The sequence below is a fragment of the Nicotiana attenuata genome, chromosome 2 (genome assembly GCF_001879085.1).
Source record: "Nicotiana attenuata strain UT chromosome 2, NIATTr2, whole genome shotgun sequence".
NCBI classification, from domain to species: Eukaryota; Viridiplantae; Streptophyta; class Magnoliopsida; order Solanales; family Solanaceae; genus Nicotiana; species Nicotiana attenuata.
The window spans coordinates 94,498,483-94,520,030 of record NC_031990.1 but is presented as its reverse complement, the minus strand read 5'-3'; the positions used below and the strand labels follow the sequence as shown (position 1 = coordinate 94,520,030).

The window sequence follows — 21,548 nt, the reverse complement described above, 5'->3', positions numbered from 1 at the left end:
TTTTACGTGGAAAACACCTGACTCAAAAGGTGAAAAAACCACGACCTACTACCTAGTAGGATTTTCTCAAACTTCCACTAAAATCACTGAGCCAAAACTGCATTTACAAAACTCTTTGTAAACCTAAGGATTAACTCTAATCCTGTTGTAGCAACCAGCCTCTAACTGCTGCGACAACTTCAAGTTAACTCTAACTTGAATACTCAAAATACCTATTACAATTGCTTCTAGATAAAGCTGAAAGGTACAATATGAAACACTTACTACAATTGAACTAGAAATAAAGAAAGATACATAAAACTCTTTATGAAGCTGGTTCTTCAATCTGGTTTATGTAGCTTCTGGTTTGCACACTTGAATCACACACGAACTGCTTGCAAAAAGCCTTGCTATTTTGCTCCCAATTCACGTTTAACTTCTGCGTTTTTGTGCAACACCTGTAATGTGAGAACATCCTGCAATTTATAGAGTTAGTAGATGAAGAAATAACTAGAGTTCTGATGCAACTCTTCCTTGGTGGAAGAGTTCTAGTTGATTTCAACTTCTAACTCCTTCCCTATCTTGACTTGTGTTCTCTTTGATTAAGGACTCCTTCTCCTTATCAATTATGCAACCTTTTCGATCAGGAGATATTAAATACACCAAGTTAAGCTTATCTCCTTCACGTGCATCCCACATGCTTGAATCTGCCCGTTTTTGTGAACCTGAAGGATGGACCACTGGATGGACCTGGTTCATGTCTGAGTTCCTTTGTCAGTCTTCAAAACTAACCTTTACTTGGGCCAACAAGAGCACTTCTTCATCAAATGTCCCCTAGTGCATCACTTATGGAATGAGCTTGGTATCACTAACCCTACTCCAACATCTAACCAACACTGGCTCATCCACATTAGAAATTAGATCCCTAGAATCAAATCCTCACATCTGGAATGGTCAGACCTCCTTCCCTTTCTAATCTGGAGAATTTGGATTAATCGCAACTACAACAACCTTAATAACAACAACAGAAAACCCTCCTTAAAGACCATTTACAATCATGCAATTGAATTCCACTTCTCCAATACCAAAAACCTCCCTTCACAGGTTACCAAAGTAATCCAAGTTAAATGGCATACTCCTCAGAAAGGATGGATTAAGCTCAACATAGATGGGGCATGCATCAAAACAGACGGTGGAATAGGGGGAGTATTTAGAAACAATACGGGAAAGTGGATTCTAGGTTTTCATAAATACTGTAGTGCTTTATTTCCTCTACACATGGAATTACAGGCACTCCTAGAAGGACTTCAGTTGGCTTCAAAATTCAATCTTTACCCATTAAAAGTGGAAACAGACTCAACTGAAGTAATTAACGCAATAAACAATGGACATTCAGTTCTTACTAATCTAATTCTTTCATGCAGGTTATTAATGCTCCAGGAGAAGGGTCTTCTACTACGACATAGTTTCAGGGAAGGGAATGTTGTAGCTGATGCACTAGCCAAGGAAGCAAAAAACAAAAACAAAAAAACAAGTAATTTTAACCTAAGAGGGACTAAGATGCTTGTTGAACAACCGATTTTTGTACATCAACTTCTGACAAAGGATATGAGCGGGGATAGCTTATCTTAAAAAATATTACCTATCTCTTTATGTAATATGTTTAAATCATTAGGAACCTAAACATTACAAGTGACAATAGATGTTTGCAAGAGGGGATATCTAGCCCCGATGTCACTATGACATGTAATATGTAAGACTTTATCTAGTATTATATATAAATTTCCAGTTAACTACTCAGAAAAAGAAAGTTGCCAGCATTATATTTCAACCGGTGCAACATCAAAATTATATTCCAACCGGTGCAAAATTAGTACATATTAATAGTTGTTAATTGTAGGGAAAGAGAAGAGATTCTAGATAATAATACACTATTATTTCAGTTAATACATATCAATAATTTCTTTTTTTTTTTTTTTGGTAATACATATCAATAAATATTAATTATAGAAAAGGGGAAGTTTAGCTGTTTTAGTTGGCCTTCAAAATAGTTATGGTTTTCAAATGCACCGTTTGTTATGCATACTATCATCATTTAATTAACTTTGTAGCCGTATGTGGATAGCCTGCTCTGATGGTCCATATAGCCCTTTTTTTAAAAAAAAATAAATAAATTATATAGCCCGAAAAAAGAATGGCGCGTGCTGAATGAACCAACACATCAAGAAATAGTGTGTTCTTTTCATTACAATGTATTCCCATGTACCATTGAAAATATATACATAATACTTTAGACATGCAAGATTAAAACTGAGAAATGGTAGAACAATAAATTCTTGATGAATTGTGAGAAATGTTAGAACAATAAATTCTTTGACAAGAAATTATAAAACATAGACAAAATATGTAATGCCAAAAAATGAATAATAATAAAGACAAACAACAATATCGGGCATAACACGGGCTGACCTATCTAATGTTATAATATTTGAAGGTGTTCAGTTAGGGCATAGGAGTGAGGGTGGGGGATGGAAGAAAGAGAAATGACTGTAGCAAAGGCATTACAGGTGAGAATAGGAGAAGAGTTACGAAGAAAGAGAGCTTATGTCGGCTAATGTAAGACTAACACTATATTTGGATCATTGTTGCCCGTCGTTTTATAATGTATTGTACTATATTGTATTGTATTATATTGTATCATTTTATTGATACAACGTTTGGATAGATTGTATCGTTTGCTTTTGTTAAATAATATTTTTATTGTTTGGTTTGACTGTATTGTACTGTACTTAACTGATAAATTTACTAAAATATCCTCAATTGTTTTAAACAAAATTTATCAAGAATTACGTATAAAAATAATTTAAGAAACCTCTTTCTACTAATTTATCATCAATTATGTAGCTTGAAAACAAGAGCAAAAACTTGAAGAAAAAAGTTAACTATCATTAGCGAAAAAAAAAATCTAATACGATGGAAAGAGATAAAGAAACGAACAGAGATTTGGATGAAAATTAAAGAACGACACCAACCAACTCTGGAAAAGATGGACGTGGATAAAGTAGGTCAATAAGTTGGAGATTTGGAGTTAAAATAAAAAAAAATAAAGGATAAAATAGAATTATAGAGTAATAAGTAAGGGCATAATTGGAAAAGAAAATACAAAACAATCCCACCACACCAAATCAGTTGTTTCAAAAAATGGGACTTTTGGTTGTTCTGGAACAATGAATTTAACAATAGGATACAATCGATTTTAAATAACAATCAAAACAAACATTATTTCCAGATAACAATACAATACGATACAATAGGTAACAATCAGCCAAACAAGCTGTAAGGCTAAAAAGATCGGGTAATAAATTAGGAGCTGGGCCAAATATGGATAGACTAGAAGATACTTGAAAGTTAAAATATCATGGTATAGCCAGTTTTCACACTGGTCAATGAGAAATAGCCAGCGTTTATCAAGTCAATGAAAAATAGCCACTATTTTGCTGCAACAGGGACCGGTCCAGTATAATATACGGGAGTTCTGGTGCATTTGTGTACGAACTCCAGCATATTATGCTGGACCGGTATACTTTGCTAACTCCTGTAAAATTTGCGGGAGACTGGAGCACCAGTGCTCCAAACTCCAGTATATTATACTGGACAATTATACTTGCTGGAACTCCCGTAAAATTTGCGGGCGTATTTTTCCGGATTTTGAACAGTATTTTCGCTCAGATTTAAAGTGGCTAAATTTCGTTGACTTTTGAAACTTTGCTATTTTTCAACGACCAGTGGTAAATCTGGCTATTTTTGAATTTCTCCCTACTTGAAATAGTGCTAATCATAGAAAACGTAAAATATTTGAGATGATCCATTTCGGAAACGTAGAATGTAAAATAAATTCAAATGCAATATAATAAGTCAGGTCTTCTACTTGGAATATCCTTCAATTACCGAAGAACTATGACTTTTTATACTTTGATTCCCCCTACTATCTACAACTCCAGACGCGACGACAATGCTTATTCCCAAATAAAAAAAAAATTAATTCTCCATCTCTTCCGACGATCATGGACATCTATATATGCTTCATGTGATTCGAAGCCAATCACTATGTATTGCAAGAAAGTCTTATAATGTCTACCTATGTATACCTAATGAAAACCAACAAGAGCCTCTTAACATGCCCAAATAGGTTTTTTGGACTGTAATTATCCAGGACAAGAGTGGGTTGCTCTAGTGGTGAGCATCCTCCACTTCCAACCAAGAGGTTGTGAGTTCGAGTCATCCCAAGAGCAATGTTCAGAGTTCTTGGAGGGAGGGAGCCGAGGATCTATCGGAAACAGCCTCTCTACCCTAGGGTAGGGGTAAGGTCTGCGTACACACTACCCTCCCCAGATCCCACTAGTGGGATTATACTTTTGGGGAGAGGTGCACAAAGTCTTAGGGCTACAATTTAGGAATTAGTCATTAATTACTTTTGTCTTTAAGTTTAATTTTAATTCAGGAAATTTTGTCCTAAAAAATTAGCCTGAAAAATAAAAATTCAAAATGCATTGGCTAATTTATAAATAACAACCCATAGAGTGGCTACCTGGTGTCATTTCCACTTATTTTTGGCTATTTCGGGGAATATGTTAAAAGCCCAAATCTAATCGTCCGACGCCACTAATGGAACGGCCAACAGTCCAATTCAAAAAATACCGTTAGATATATAGACAAATGAAATGCCTTCAAAATCAAAGTGACAACACAAACAATCTGCCCGCCATATTGTTAGAGCAATTTAGCTAGAGTTTTTCAAGAAACAAAATACAAACTCTGTTGTTCACTCTTCACATCAGCATTCCAATGGATACAGTAACTACATCAATTGCTAGTTCATCTCCTGATTCAAGATCACCGCCATATGATGTGATCTTTGAAATACTCCTGCAACTACCTGTCATGATTCTGCTTATGATGAAGTGCGTTTCAAGATTTTGGAATTCTATAATCTCTAGTCCACAGTTCATCAAGGCCCATCTAAAATTGTCCACCAAGAAACAGGATTTGAGGCTTCTTTTTAATGATTCTCTTGGGCGTCCCCAGTTTTACACTTGCCCCCTTTCCTCAATCTTGTATCAAGAATCTCACCAGAGGCATGTTAAGCTTGATTTTCCTTGCAAAAGTTCGTCTGGTGAATACAAAATTGAGGGTTCCTGCAATGGCTTGTTGTGTATTTCAGTTTCTCGTCGGGATTTGTTTCTGTGGAATCCCTCTATACGAGAATTGAAAAAATTACCCCCTCCGCTTGCGTCTGATAATAGGTTTAGGCCCCTTTGTATGCACCAAAATAATGACGTTTTGCTACAAAATGCCTCAAAATTAAGCTGAGGCAGTAGTGTATGTTGAGAGTTTGTTTTCCCCAAATGTTGTAGAGATTGTTTGAAATGTAGTGATATAGATTAGAAACCAAACATAGAAAAGTTGAGCACTGAGAGTGCTGATACCTTGATCTTCCTATTCCTTGATGCAACAATATTCTTGTTATATTTCTAGTGTGCAATTTAGCTGAATTTTTTTCCTATTTGGCTTCAGCAATGATTCTGATCTGTTATATGTTGCTATAATATCTCGAATTGTCATCTAGTAAAAATGATATTACATATATTTAAGGTGGCGTCTTATAAACTTTGTGTGTTTGAACAAAGGTTTTTTCTTCTCTCTCTTTTCTCTTTTGCTAATATCAGTATCTAAATTTCAGTCACTGTCATACAACAAATTAAGGTGCACCATATATCAATTAGTGAAAATCATTTGCATCCCCCACGTTTACTTTAAAAATCAATCATCTTTCAACTTTGAATAATTGTTATTCTCTTCCTTTTCATCCTATGCGAGGTTTATTTTGCCCTCGATAATTTTCATTCCCCGCATATGCGATATTTCTTTATATTTTATGTAGGTATTTAAACTATAATTTAAGTAATAGGGAAAATAGCACTTTTAGTCCCTCTGTTATACCTATATTCTGCTTTAGTCCTTGTGTTATCCATCTTACCACTACTAACCTTCAATTATATCATGTGAGTAGTTTTGATCCTTCAACTAACAGACCTAAAAAATTTTAACGGAGAGTTTACTGCTAAAAGGGGCAATTCAGGTATTTAGAACATTATTGTTTGAAGAAATAAAAATTTCAAGAAAAATATCGTCCTGGACATCACGTACCCTAGTTGAACCCTAGTTCTGCAATATTTGGACGCTTCTTCATCACAAAGAAGTCCTTGATCTATTTGATCCGAAAGCGACGATGGAATTGCGTTCTAAAAGTGGGTTACAATCCACCCCATCATGTGAGTATTCTTTGAGTTAATTAGTTAAAGATTTCATGGGACAATCAAAGCGAAGTATCACAGCATACATACTGAAATACTTGGAATTATTGGCTTGATGATGTGCCAATTATGAACTCAGTTTCAAACACTTTAAGGAACTGTATGCTAACACAAAATGGTATTCACTATCTATAAGAAATTGAAAAGGTTTCACTAAAACATCTTTGATGCATCGCCAAAAACACCACATACATTCAATGCTCTCAAATGAAGACCTAGGAATCTCACAAAACCCTTTTACATAGACTTTTATTTCTAATAAGCAAAAGGGTCTACTTCCAGCTTTTGATGAGGTACTTCCAGATGTTGCACACAGGTTTTGTGCGAGGCACCTACACAACAACAACAACAACAACAACTACCCAGTAAATTCCCACAAAGTGGGGTCTGGGGAGGGTAATACGTACGCAGACCTTACCCCTACCCCGATAGGGCAGAGAGGTTGTTTCCAATCGACCCTCGGCTCAGAAAAAATAATAAAAAAACAAGAACAAGAAAAACGACAATTCATTAGTAACTTCAATAGAAATCGTAGAAATAGTAACATAAGCAATAAAGACAGTAAAATGCATGACATGTAATGATATCAGCCAGAATCTACCTCCCGGGACAAAAATCAACAGCAATCTCAGTGGAGCTAAATAAAAACCGTACGCCATCTAGGACAAACCCTATCCAACCCCACCCACCCAAAAAGCTCTAGTACCCCCTACCCTACAACTCTTATGCTTGACCTCCAGACCTCCCTATCAAAGGCCATGTCCTCGGAAATCCGCAGTCTAGCCATGTCCTGCCTAATCACCTCTCCCCAATACTTCTTAGGCCGCCCTCTACCTCTTCTCAAACCTACCGCTGCCAGCCGCTCGCACCTCCTCACCGGGACGTCAAGGCTTCTCCTCCTCACGTGCCCGAACCATCTGAGCCTCGCTTCCCGCATCTTATCATCTACCAGGGCCACGCCCACCCTCACCCGAATATCTTCATTCCTAATCCTATCCATCCTAGTGTGACCACACATCCACCTGAGCATCCTCATCTCCGCTACCTTCATCCTCTGGGTATGGGAGTTCTTAACCGCCCAACACTCCGCCCCGTACAGCATGGCCGGTCTAACCACAGCTCTATAGAACCTACCTTTGAGTTTCGATGGCACTTTCTTGTTACACAAGACTCCAGATGCAAGCCTCCGTTCCATCCAGCCCGCCCCTATACGCTGAGTGACGTCCTCGCCGATCTCTCCGTCCCCCTGAATCACCGACCCCAGGTACTTGAAGTTGTCCCTCTTGGGGATGACCTGAGTTCCAAGCTTCACGTCCCCGCCTACTCCTCTCGGCTCAGCGCTAAACTTGCACTCCAGGTACTCAGTCTTCGACCTGCTCAATTTGAAACCCTTTGAATGCTTATGGAATGTTGCAAGGGCAACTACTGAAGCTCAATTCCATAAGTATATGGAAGAAATGGAGAAGCTGAATTCGGAAGCCCCTCAATGGTTCAATAATAAGCCTCCTATTCACTGGTCCAGAGCTTTTTTCTCTTCTTTCACAAAGTGTGATATGCTATTGAACAATTTGTGTGAATCGTTCAATAGCGTACTATTGCTTGCTAGAGACAAGCACATTTTGACAATGCTCGAGTCATGATGTCAAGATTTCAGAAGAATAGAGATAACATGATGAGGCATGAGCACACAATCTGTCCAAAAATCTTGCTGAAGTTAGAGCAAAATAAATCTAAGGCTGCTGAATGTATTGCCACTAAAGCTGACCAATTCCATTACCAAATTGAGGACATCTACCTTAGACTATTCTCTGTTAATCTTAAGGAGATGACATGTTCTTGTAGGAGATGGGAGTTAACTGGAATACCTTGTCATCATGCAATTGCGGCTATTTGGGTTAAAAAGGATGAACCCGAAATGTATGTCCACGAATGCTACACAACTGAGCAGTATATGAAGAGTTATGGACCCTCAATCCTGCCAATTAATAGCTCTGCACAGTGGCCTAAGACAGGAGTAGATCCAGTGCTGCCACCCATTTACAAGACTCAGCCTGGTAGACCGAAAAAATTAAGAAAGAGAGGACCCGATGAGACATCTCCAAAAGAACCAGATCTTAAAAAGCATAACTCATTAAAAGCATCCAGAAAAGGAAAAAAGAAGAACTGTGGTACATGTGGAAAAACAGGACATAATAGTAGAAGATGTCCTATTATCATGCTGAGCCACCAAGAAGAGGTTCAACAACAACTTAGCAGAGAAGGTCTTTCTAGCGAACCAAGCAATGTAACAGAAGCAAGTACTCCAAATGTACTTTTTTATTTTATTTTTTTTATTCTTTGCAGATGAGTTGGTTAAATTTATTAAGACTGAAACCACTAAAGATTTTGCTTATGCAGGTTTCAAGTATTATTAGTGAGAGTCAAGCATCAATGCAATCTAGTTCCTCGATTGTGACTAAACAAACAGTAATTACATTTCTTGAAATTTATTCTTGTTTTAGAAAAGATTTTTTTTCTTACTATCTGTGTAGTAAATATTGGAACTCTTTTTTTGATTGTTAAGTGGTAAATATTGAAACTTACCAGCTGCCTTATGTTCTTATATATATATGTCAGATCAAACAACTTAACCAGCAAATGGCACAGCCCGGAGAGCAACTAAAGAGTTCGGCATTCATTTTAGCAGAAATTGGCGAGCACTCTAGGGAAGGTACAAGCTCACTCTTCATCATGAGGGAGGGAAGACAATACATTCCACCATCAAGATTAAGGGAAGCACTTTCTAAAACTAGCAAGAGAGGAGGAAAGGGACACCTTTAAAAGAGAACTGCTGGCTCATCATAAATAAAGAAATCAAGAAAGTGATGAACAAGGAGTGTGATTTACTGATTTTAGATCTATTTCTTTTGTGATGACTTTAAAGTTAGTTATGTTCATGGTGATGGAATAGAGGCGTCGAAACAACCAAGTAGTACTTTACAGTTAAAAATAATGATTTATGAGACAATTGTTTAAAAAATTATGGATAATCATGTTCTGTTTCTGAATTCTTGTGCCATGAACACCAAACTTTGTTAGGTACCTGCAAATCACCAGATAGGTCCTTCACCATTGTCTTCAGAAAGTAAGATTCCTCAATATCTAACATTCGACAAGTTGTCAAGAGCACAAACCTTCTCAAGTTTTTTATAAGTTTTTAAGGCATCTCTTCTTATATCCTCAAAGCTACCTCTAATGTTTCAAAGAGCTAGTGGTAAGTATCCAATGGACTTGATTAATAGGCAATATATAACAGGCTAACTACTCCGTCATAATGGGTCAAGCTACCTAAGCTTTAAATTGATATGAGAGGATGTTTTAAATTAGCTTAACATCACTATACTCAACACATTCTTAAAATTGAAAGGCTAGTTAACTTGTTTACGAAAACCATAATACACAGAGAAGTTGTTTGAATTTCAATCGGAATTATGTATCACAAATTGGGATAGAGAGTATGAAGAGGTAGCTCAACGTCATACAATGACTGCAATCATAAATTCGGTCTATTGAGCACGTTAACACCAAGTTTATTGCTTACTGCCATAAGGACCATGGAGAGAGTACCTTTACAAGCACCAGAGTAAAGGTATAACTAAAATGAAGAACAATAAGAGAAGTAAAAGTGCAACTCAAGTAGAATTGAATGTAGTGAATTATTCACATATTTACCAAATCATAAACTTTGGGGAAACCGACGGGGTGAAGTAGACTTAAGTTGGAAATAGATGTAACTATATTTTTTTTCATAAAAATATATTACTGTAAGCCATAAATAAGATTCATACCTTGGCTCTACAATATTCAGTATTGATTACATTTTACCAAATCATCCACGGGAACAAACCCTGCCCGCCCTTAACTTAATCTAATTAGGTTGGTATTATTACGCCTATACTCGAGTAAATGCACACACAAGATTAAAAGGTAAAATCATGCAATACCAAGTGATGTAAGATCAAAAGAGTAAACTGTAGATACAAATCAAGAGTGACCATAAGGATGTTCTTTGTCGTTGGGAACCCTTGCAGCTTTAAACGACATCAATGCCACTCCACTCAGAACCTGCAAAGACGAGAACCGAACATTAGACATTAATGTTTACAAAGTTGATTCAACATCACTCTAACCTCCAGGGGAGGATGCAAGTGTTAGGTAGCAGGTCCATCCCAACCCACTAGATTCAACTCGACTACTAAATACACAGTTAATATTTTGGTTAAAATATGCTTAAAATAGCAGGTCTCTCCAGCCTACTGCTTCTGTATCTTACTTCCACGGCTAGTACTTTCATTTCTGATCTTCATTAATCAAGTCATACCCCTATTTTCTAACGAATTTCAGGCTTGTTCCAAAATTTTATTCTGGAAATCCTTAGAATCTAAAGTTGGAAAAAACATGAGAAAGCCAAGAAAGAAGAAAAGATATCCAGATATTAGATTTTGCAAACTAAATGATGTTGAGACCAAGAGAGTAGTGCATTCAGTCTATTAAAGGGGATGGCCACACCTAACCCAGCTCAAAATTGTGAAAAATCGAGAAGAGACAACCAGAGTTAAATAAAATCAGAAAAACATACCCGAAATCATGAGTACACTATGAAATCTTCGCAAAAACCAAGTGGGTTTTGTTCAAATGTAGCTTAGATGAGCACGAGAGACAGCATGTAGATATAGAAATAGGAAAAGTAGCAGATTTGGTAGGCATAAGATCTTAGCTCGGATGAGTTTTGTTCTTCAAAAAGAGAGAAAGATAGAGATAGAGAGAGAGAGAGAGAGAGAGCGCGCGCGCGCTAGTAGAGGCTAGAAACAAATTTGAAATTTGCACCATATAAAACTTTAGAAATTTTACCTTAATTAGAAGATCCGTTCCTTGTTTGAAGTGTGAGCCATGTGAGGCGTTGGGGGTCTAAAGTAAGAGCTGCAATTTTTCATGAAATACTATAAATTTACATGTTTCCAGATTGATTATCAATATTAAAAGGAATTTAGAGAGAGAAAAAAAAATATTTGTTCTATTTATTTTTTACCACAGAACAAGCGTATATCAAATGAAAGAGTGCTATTTTATATTTATTCTTACAAATAAATAATTCCATACTAGATTTAAGAATTTAAAATAAATTAAATTAGTTAAACTTAATATTTTAAAATTTAGATATTCAAAAACTATACGAGAAATATTATAATTTATAATTTTTCTCATGTCAATATGAAAAAAAAGAACATTTTAAAATGTTGGTCAAATGTCAGACAATTTGACTTCCGATAAGCGAAAAGTATCATCAAAATTGAAATGAAGGGAGTATAAGATATGTATAATTACAAAATAATATACAACTAATTTATCTGAATTCCTCATGTATGTGTTTTTAGAAGATATTGAATACGATTACTCTGTTAGCGTGAGAAAATTTATTTTCATCATTTAAACAAATATTGTATTATATATATATAGATATATATATATACACGTGCAACGCACGCACACTAAAACTAGTCATGTATAAAAAAATATAAATTTATACTGGATAAAAAATAAACCGTCTATCTAACTGGCTATTTGCGTAAAAATCCCTTACAAAAATAAAAATAATAATAAATTACACAAATAACCGGTCAGATTAACGGTTTACTACTTTAGCCTTTATTTTATACACATGATGAATATATATACCTCTAGTGGCTATTTGGGTTAGTAACAAAAAGACAGCAATGAATGCCAGTTCAGATCCATCCACATATCACAGCAGTACAGCACGTACAAATTTGTCTTTTTCCAACAACAATTAGCTTCAGTTTTCATTTCACATTAGCTTCACCTAAACCCTTAAACAATTCTTTAATCATCTAGTTATAACAATGAAAATGTCACATATATAAGCACCCCCAGATCTGCTTTTGCAGAAAACTAGAGAAGAAGATGTTTCTGTGGGATTGGTTGTATGGAGTTTTATCATCTCTAGGTTTGTGGCAAAAAGAAGCTAAGATCTTATTCTTAGGCCTTGACAATGCTGGCAAAACCACTCTGCTTCACATGCTCAAAGATGAGGTACTATTATTAATCCCTTTATTTTTCCCATAACTTGTGTTGTTGTTTGATTTTTCCGTCTTCTTGAGCCGAGGTTCTATCGGAAACAGCCTCAGGTAAGGTTTGCGTACACACTACTCTCCCTAGACCCCACTTGTGGGATATAACTGGGTCGCTGTTGTTGTGATGTTGTTTGATTGAACATGGAGTTTGTGAAGGAAAGAGTTTTGAAACTTGTGGTATAAAATAAGCTATAGATATTTGTGTGATACAATGAGAAGTTTAAAGTTAAATTATTTATAATATAGAAAGCTAGCATTTTGCATCACATAAATTGAGACGAATCTTTGAGAAAAACTTGAATTGAGTTGAAATGAGCAAATGGATGCCGACGATTCATATTGTGTCTAGTTGATTGATTGTGGTCTAATACTCTTGTTTCTAAGTATAGAAAGCTAGCCTCTTTTTTTCGGATAGGGCAGTAGGCTAAAAAAGAAAGTGCATCACATAAATTGAGACGGATGGAGTAATTATGATGATTCTTTGAGTAACATTAGAAAGAGTTGAAATGAGCAAATGGGTGTTGAGGATTCATATTGCGTATACTTGATTGATTGATTGATTGTGTTCTAATAGTCTTGTTTCTAAATATAGAAAGCTAGCATTTTTTGGGATAGGGCGATAGGCTAAAAAAGAAAGTGCATCACATAATTTGAGATGGATTGAGTAATTATGATGAATCTTTAAGAAAATTTGAATTGAGTTGAAATGAGCAAATGGGTGCTGAGGATTCATATTGCGTGTAGTTGATTGATTGATTGTGGTCTATTAGTCTTGATTTATCATAAAATATTGTCTCCTTTTTGATTATTTTTAATTGCATTTCATTTACAGAGGTTGGTTCAGCATCAGCCGACTCAGTATCCTACATCTGAAGAGTTGAGTATTGGGAAGATAAAGTTCAAAGCTTTTGACTTGGGAGGTCATCAGATCGCTCGTCGGGTCTGGAAAGATTACTATGCCAAGGTCTGTTTTTTGTATCAAATGTGCATTTTCTGCATAAAAGGATTGAACTTGTCTTGCTCATTTTGTTGCATTATTTATTCTCCGCCTTCTCCTATCTTGGTTACTACTTATGTAAGTTTTCAGGATTGTGCTGAATCTCTCTGTCCAACTAGAGTTATATTAATACTTGGATTTTGTACCTAAGCATTTTTTATGCTTTAGTTCACTGTGGGATCAAAAGAAATAATCAAAAAGAATCTCTTTTTGATAATCCAAAAGTAAAGAAAACTCGAAATTGCCTATTAAATCATGTGATTGCATCAGATCCATGTAGTCTGTATTGCATGTTAATCTTTTTGCTTATCTTGTTGGTCTGAAATTCGTCTTGCTGAATTTTCGTGCTATAAAGTATGTGGAGCTCTTTTCCTTTGTAGAAACAATCAAAAAGTTTGACTAGCTCAACTTGGTTAGTGCAACATTATATATCCGCACACTTATATGCACACTTATATATCTGCACCTTGAAGAGGAGCCTTGGAGCAATGGTAAAGTTGTCTCCGTGTGACGTATAAGCCATGAGTTCGACCTGTGGAAGTAGCCACTAATGCTTACATTAGGGTAGACTGTCTACATCATACCCCTTAGGGTGCGGCCCTTTCCCGGCCCCTGCGTGAATGCGGGATGGTTTGTGCACCGGGCTGCCCTGCCCTTAAACGTGCCAATCTTGGAAAGCTACTGCAATAGGTTATGTTGCAAATTGAATACCTTTATCCTGTAAGACAGCTGGATTTTGGAGATGATCACCATAATATCTATGCCTATTGCTATATTCTACATATCCAGAGACTGCTTTTCGTTCTCCCTTATCAAGATGACTTGTCTTTCTCTTTAGTGGCCCTTGTCGTTATTACTTATTAATGCCTCTAGGTTGGATGTCCCTTGCAGCAACTATGCAACATTAGTTTGGTGACAATTATCTCCGTCAATATAAGAGCTTCAGAAAATATTCATGTGACAAGTTAAATTTGTTGGAAGTGTAGTAGGTCTATTGCAGCATCGTCTTTACCTTGTTTGCACTAATTTGTTGCTTTGTTAGCATTTGACATGTTCCTTTTATTTAGTCTCACTTGTAGGCTTGTAGTATTGCCAAAATAACATTTCTTTACTTGAAATGAAGAAAGATGAAAGCCTTGTTCTTCCCGTCCTTCTAGTGTTAGGAAGGTACTCGATTCGTGTGAAGGATAATATTGCCTTTTTCCAAAAAAAAATTGTTGTTGTTTCAAAGGCAAATCGGGTTATGGTTAATATTTATGCCAGTTGACTACATTCTACTTAGGCAGATACTCTCCTTATCTTTCTCCCTCATCGAGATAACTTGCCTTTCTCTTTAGTGACTTGTCACTTAATAAGGCCTCTAGAATGCTTGCCCGTGCAGCGACATTGAAACATTGTTGTGTTTCATTTGATGACACTTATATCTGTAAAAATAGGGACTTTAGAAAGTATTCACTTGACAAATTAAATATGTTGAAGGTGAAGTTGTTCTCTTGCAGTATTTTTGTTAACTTTTTTAGCACTAATTTGTTACATTATCAATGTTATCATATTTTTTTGAGTCATTTTAGCATAGCCAAACTAAAATTTCTTTACTAAAGATGGATAACGATGGAAATCTTGTTCTTTCCATCCTTTTGGCGCTAGAAAGGTATCAATTCTTGTGAAGGGTGATATTGCATTCATCAAAATAAATGTCCGAGATGGTGTTACCTTACTCAAAAATAAATGTCACGTATGACTTAAAGATACTTGAAATAAATTTGATATTTATCAGTGATAAAGGAAGGAAATGATAAGTTACATAGTGACTTATACTGGATACTGTTTGATCAAAACTTTATTTATATTTTGAAAGGACTCATTCAATTTTTCTTTTTGAATCCCGTTATAGGCTTGCAAATTTTTAAAGAAAATAACAAACGACAGTGCATGCAGTTGTTGTCCTATAGCTTAAAAGGACTAGACATTCTTGTTCCTTTATTTTAGGTCTCTGGTGTGTCATTTCCCTCAAGGTTACAAGCTTGACTCCGTGATACTTTTCCATCTTTGATCTTGGTCTTGATTGCTTTATAGCCTCTTAGTGTTTACAGTTTTAGCCATTTTGCCTTTATTTTCTGTTTTTCTGGGGGTGGCTAACCAAATGGATCCGACAATGCTTAATATTTTTAGACAAATTCTCCTTACTCTCACCAAGTGCCAAATTTGGCCATTTTATATCCATAGTTTAATGGACATTTTAGTCAAATTTGATTTTTTTTGCTTTTTCGGTGACTGTTAAACTGGCCAATGAGTATTCTGGAGTTTTGTATCAATTGGCTCGAGTTGCTGTTTATGCAGGTTGATGCAGTTGTATACCTAGTTGATGCATTCGACAAAGAGCGATTTGCAGAGTCGAAGAAGGAATTAGATGCGCTTCTTTCTGATGAGGCCCTTTCTACTGTCCCCTTCCTCATTTTGGGTAACAAGATAGACATACCATATGCTGCCTCAGAAGATGAATTGCGTTATCATCTTGGCTTGACCGGTGTCACTACTGGCAAGGGTAAGGCGAATCTTGCTGATTCAAATGTTCGGCCTTTAGAGGTATTTATGTGTAGCATTGTACGGAAAATGGGTTATGGCGATGGCTTTAAGTGGGTATCTCAATATATAAAGTAGGTTTTCATTAGCCTGAGAAGTTCAAAGATATAGCATCGTCGATATGCTGTGGATCAGCTAATGTTTCCTTTTCTGGAAAAGATGAAAAGATTGGTTTCACCAGATATTTGTTCATTTTGTTTTGGTACCAATTTTGTACACTTTGGTGTCTCTGTAGTTTGATGACAAGGTATTCTTATTTCTCTGTAATATTTACGTGTAGCTTGAAATTGCCATCTACATATTCTTGACTTAAATTCATACCTGTATTTGTTATCTCCCATTCAGTTATATTATGAATTTATATTAAAGTCTGTACCTATCTTTGTTGTATCTTCATTCACTGTATGCACTGTTTTCTGTATGCAAAAGTTGACTTTTTGGTTTCTAAGTACATCATTCAAATGTTACCCTAGATGCTGTCGGAGTAAAGGATCAACAACCTCTTTTTTCTTCTTGAGAAATAACTAAATGACATAATTTTTTAAGGCAAAAGGATTTCCCCTTTCTTTATTTTACAGATGGATTTTATCGGTGTATGCATTGAATTTCTTATGAACTATTTTATACAACATTAACAAATTTAGTGTAGTCTCACAAGTGGGGTTTGGGGAGGGAGAAATTCAAAAATTAGCCAGATTTACAAGTGGTCGTTCAAAAATAGCTCAGTTTCAAAAGTAATCGAAATCTAGCCACTTTTCATGTAAAGATAAATCTGAGCGAACACACTGTTCAAAACCCGGAAAATACGCCAGTATATTATGCTGGAGTTCCAGCATAAGTATACTTGAACTCCAACATATTATACTGGAGTTCCAGCATAAGTACACTGGAACTCCAGTATAATATACTGGAGTTCCAGCAAAGTATACCGGTCCAGTATAATATGCTAGAAGTTCATACACAAGTGCTAGAATCTCCAGTATATTATGCTGGAACTTTCCGTGTGTTGGAGTTCCAGCATAATATGCTGGAAGTTCATACACAGGTGCACCGAACTCCAGTATATTATGCTGGACCGGTCTCTGTTGCAGCAAAATAGTGGCTATTTTTCATTGACTTGGTAAAAGTTGGCTATTTTTGAATGACCAGTCCGAAAACTGGCTAGACCGTGCTATTTTTACGTTTGGGGAGGGTAGTGTGTACGCATGTCTTACCTGATTTTTTGAGGATAGAGAGCCTATTTTCGAATCGATTCCTATATTGTTCATGTGTCTTATTATTTTCTACGAGGCTATTACAAACTTCACTCGTTCATTATAACGTCAAATTCACTATTATGTCCCTTTCAAAAGTCACAACGATGGTATTGTAAAATCCATGTCTCTAGGTCCACTTTGCCTTTGTGGATGTTCTTGTGATTTTCTTTTTATAGCAATAGTGTTTGGGTTAGCTTTCGTGCATCTCGACTATTTTACCGCATACTTGCTACCTCCCACCAGAATAGATACTTGGTAATTCCGTCTACTAAGGATACTTTAGTCTCCGATGATTTTCATCCACTTCGTTGATTGCTAGGCCGTGTTGATTAATTAGAGAAACTAGAGAGGAAACCAAAGTGAGAATGAATGATCACCATTCACCTCATTGCATTTTTCAATATAACTAAAGAAAATATTTTTTACACAATTAGTGCAATTTGACATATAACAGATTGCTTATCCTCATTTCTAAACTATCCCTCACCCTAACTTATCAGTAGTTGTGTAGTGAAGAACTTGGCAGTGTTAACTTTGATTCTTTTATTGCGAATGAAAGTTGAAAAGGTATTAGACTGCTAGTAGATATACTAAAAGGGCAGCCCGGTGCACTAAGATTTTGCTATGCACGGGTCCGGAGAAGGGCCGGACCACAATGGTCTATTATACGCAGCCTTACCCTGCATTTCTGCAAGAGGCTGTTTCCACGGACCTGTGACCTCCTGGTCATATGGTAGCAACTTTACCAGTTACGCCAAGGCTCCCCTTCCTAGTAGATATATTAAGTACTGAATTTAACTCTGTACATGTAGTGCAAAGCTAGAGTATTTTTATTGAGAAGAGACTATGAAAATAACGAAAAATAGATTAAACTAGGTAACAAAACTTTCCCAGCTAGCAGTTGGTAAGTACATTTCCCCCCCTTGTGTACAATGATATAGGAGCAGATTCAGGTTCTGCTGAGCCAGTGGCATTAACATCTCAAGCTAATATATATTCAGCAACTCAATGCTTCATATTTCACTGGAATTGGTTGATTAAAACCAGCTGTTTGACACAACAAATTCCCAACTATGGCAATGTCTCTGCAGAACACCCCTTGGAACACTGTCGCGTTTGTGTTTGTGGCGTTTGTGTTACTACATGATGTAGCATGCTGCATTGCAGCTGTGCCGAAAGTGTCAGCTTTTGATTGTTGGAGTTCTTGATTTAGCTGAACTTGTTGCTGCATCAGTTGCAATGCAGCAGCAGCCTTCTTTCTCTGCTGCTCGGCCATTTCTTCGTCCTTTATTATCGTCATCAAACTAGCATAACCCCTCTGCATCATTCTATACAACAGTAAAGCAGACATCTTTGCTCTATCCCTTACAGAATCTACATCTTGTTCATCTGCAAACTCGCATCTTTCTATAAAACTCGTCGATTTATCAGGCTTGTGTCTTAAAGTTAGCAACAAATGCGCTCTTTCCAGTTCTGATCTTGAACAACCCCACTTCAAACCAATCAATGCATAGTAATCTACATTCCCTGTTTCGCCATTTGCAACCCTCTTCTTCAATTCTTGAATCTTAGTAGCCAAGGAACAAAGCCTCCCTGGAATTTCCCTGTATTCCACATTTTGACGCTTCCATATTGGTCCTGATAATTTCCTATCGCGTAGAATTGAATTGTACAAGAGTTTTAAGTGTTCCAAATCGTGAAGACTATCGGGCAAGCATCTTATGGTTTCAAATAATGCAGCCCTGGTCCTAAGAGCATCAATGCAAGAAGGATCCAACGCTAAAGTTCGATTGCAATCAGCTATTGCCTCTGCAGTTCGACCAGAGGAACGATATGCTGATGCTCGATGCATATAGCATTCGGCCATGAATCCCTGAGGGGCACCACGACGACCATCCACAATCTTTGAAAAATGTCTAATAGCTTCTGAGTAAAGACCGGCGTCAAGAGCTGCAATAGCAGCAGTTTTTCGTCGTAAGAGTAGCTTGATATGACTGAGAAGTTGAGAGATGATTTCTGACTCGGTTATCGGCAAAGTTGTGCAGTTTTTTCCTGAGAGTGGAAATTTTGCAAATGAAAAACTATCGTCGGACCAACAAATGCTCTCGCGTCTGAAGGCGTCTGTAGCAAGGCGTTTTCCAGTTTGTAACAGAACCATTGCATCTTCCATTAGACCCAAATGGCAACAAGCTTGTCCTAAGACCAAATACCTGTCGAGACATAATATAATTAAGTAATTAAAAGCATGTTCTCTCTAACAACTTAAACAAATAGAACACAATTCAACATGGTATCAGAACAGACAATAGATTCTAGGTACAAATCTCATCGCCGCCCGAAAAGCAACTATTTCCCCCATCCCATAAACAAAGAATGTCACATTTCTATATTTAGTAAGTAATAATTTAACTTTAAAATGCCCATTGTACCCTTAATGAGATGATATATAGCGCCACAACTATGGCTTATTCTAGACCATAAGTTCAAAAATCTTTCTTTCTTTGTTAAACTCTGGGTCCAGTCAAACAACGTCACATAAATTGGGACAGAAGGAGTAATATTTTCACGTGTTTTTCCCATGAAAAAAATTCAGGCTCACACGTGAAGAGGCATGTCTAAGACATAATATAATTAAGTAACTAAAAGTTTGTTCGATCCAACGGCTTACCTCCATTGGCCTTCTTTATTGCAATTCTTGTAAAGGCTAGCCATAACTTTCTTCTTCAAATCAGAAACAGAGAAGCACTTGAAATTTGGTTCATCACCAGAGGAAATAAGCCTAATTTGCTCCTTTGAATTATCATATGAACCAGAAGAAGAGGTAGAAGAGGTGTCATCACTAGGAATTCTTAGACTAGGAATATAGTCCTGTAACATATAGGCTACATCCTTAAAACACCTTAAATAAAGCAAACATCGAGCCTTTAACTCAAGTGCTATTTCAAGACGTGGAGAAAGTACAAGTGCAGCTTCAAGAAGTCCAAGAGCTGAAGCAATCTCATTTGTTTCTTGACTGGCAATGAGAATTTTTGCATCTTTGATATATTTTTCCACAATCTGAAAAAATAATTACACAACATAAGTGCATGACTATGTATACAATTGTCTATGAAAGTTTTGTTAATCTGAACTAGTCGGATCAATGAGAGTGCAGCCCGATGCACAAGGCATTTCGCATTCACGCAGGGTGCGGAGAAGGGCCGCACCTCAAGGGGCGTGACGTGGACAGCCTACCCTAATGCAAGCATTGGTGGCTGGTTCCACGGCTCGAACTTGTAATCTATAGATCAAACGGAGCCAACTTTACGGTTGCTCCAAGGCTCCCCTTCAATCGAATCAATGAGAGTGCAGCCCAGTGTACAAGCCCGGTGTACAAGGTATCCCGCATTCACGCAGGGTCCGGAGAAGGGTCGCAACTCAAGGGGTGTGATTTAGACAGCCTACCCTAATGCAAGCATTAGTGGCTGCTTTCACCGCTCAAACTCGTGACTTATAGGTCACAAGGAGACAACTTTACCGTTGCTCCAAGGATCCCTTCAACCGAATCAATGAGAGTAAAATCAAGAATATGTTGTTACCTTTTTGTTGCTAATCCACCAATGCTTCTTTTCTGCACAGGAAAGAGTTGGAGATGCAGCCATTGTTGATGTACAAGGATCATTAACCATCAAAATGCTGCAAATTTTCTTGTTTCTTGGCCTAAAGGGTGTCTGTATTTACATTAATATTTTCATTTTTTTGATGTTTGAAATGAAGAGAGAATACTAAAACATGTAAATATGATATAGAGAGGGAGAGGGAATGAAAGGGAAATGCATGAATACACAGTGCCAGCTTTGACCTAATAAACTGAGAGAAAACTTTGGTCCTTCTGTTTCATTGCTGGCAAACCACGCACCCACGCCAGAATCTCTGTAAAGACTACTCTCCCTCTCTACAGTCTATATTATTATAGAGTTATGTAGATGTATTTAATTATACATTTAAACTAGACATGCCAATAGTGTAAACAATATCTTTTTATATAATTATAGTGGTGTCCGATTATCTTGCGCACATCTCGACTATTCTACGGAATCCATGCTACCTCCTATTAGCGGCGGAGTCAGGAATTTACTTTTATTTGTTTTGAATTTTAAGACAACCACTTCAACTACTAATAACTGAATTCTAAATTTATATTGAATGAATTTCTTAAATACAAATATGTCTTTTGAGCAAAAGCTAT

At 36.7% G+C, this 21,548-nt stretch overlaps 4 protein-coding genes across 4 annotated transcripts; 3 read left to right on the top strand and 1 right to left on the bottom strand.

The window, feature by feature from the left end:
• On the top strand, positions 4,825–5,349 carry LOC109222347 (putative F-box protein At1g47790). Its single transcript, XM_019386716.1, has one exon. The coding sequence runs from the start codon at positions 4,825–4,827 to the stop codon at positions 5,347–5,349; it is 525 nt and encodes a 174-aa protein (XP_019242261.1).
• On the top strand, positions 7,993–9,173 carry LOC109222330. The gene is made up of 3 exons (XM_019386697.1): positions 7,993–8,661; positions 8,751–8,819; positions 8,940–9,173. The coding sequence occupies exons 1-3, from the start codon at positions 7,993–7,995 to the stop codon at positions 9,171–9,173; spliced, it is 972 nt and encodes a 323-aa protein (XP_019242242.1).
• LOC109215420 (GTP-binding protein SAR1A-like) lies at positions 12,103–16,443 on the top strand. The gene is made up of 3 exons (XM_019379486.1): positions 12,103–12,443; positions 13,317–13,448; positions 15,822–16,443. Exons 1-3 carry the CDS (start codon positions 12,315–12,317, stop codon positions 16,140–16,142), a joined length of 582 nt encoding a protein of 193 aa, XP_019235031.1. The 5' UTR covers positions 12,103–12,314; the 3' UTR covers positions 16,143–16,443.
• LOC109215411 lies at positions 18,130–21,262 on the bottom strand. The gene is made up of 3 exons (XM_019379478.1): positions 20,899–21,262; positions 19,989–20,377; positions 18,130–19,530 (listed from the first exon to the last, which is right to left on the bottom strand). The coding sequence occupies exons 1-3, from the start codon at positions 20,986–20,988 to the stop codon at positions 18,318–18,320; spliced, it is 1,692 nt and encodes a 563-aa protein (XP_019235023.1). The 5' UTR covers positions 20,989–21,262; the 3' UTR covers positions 18,130–18,317.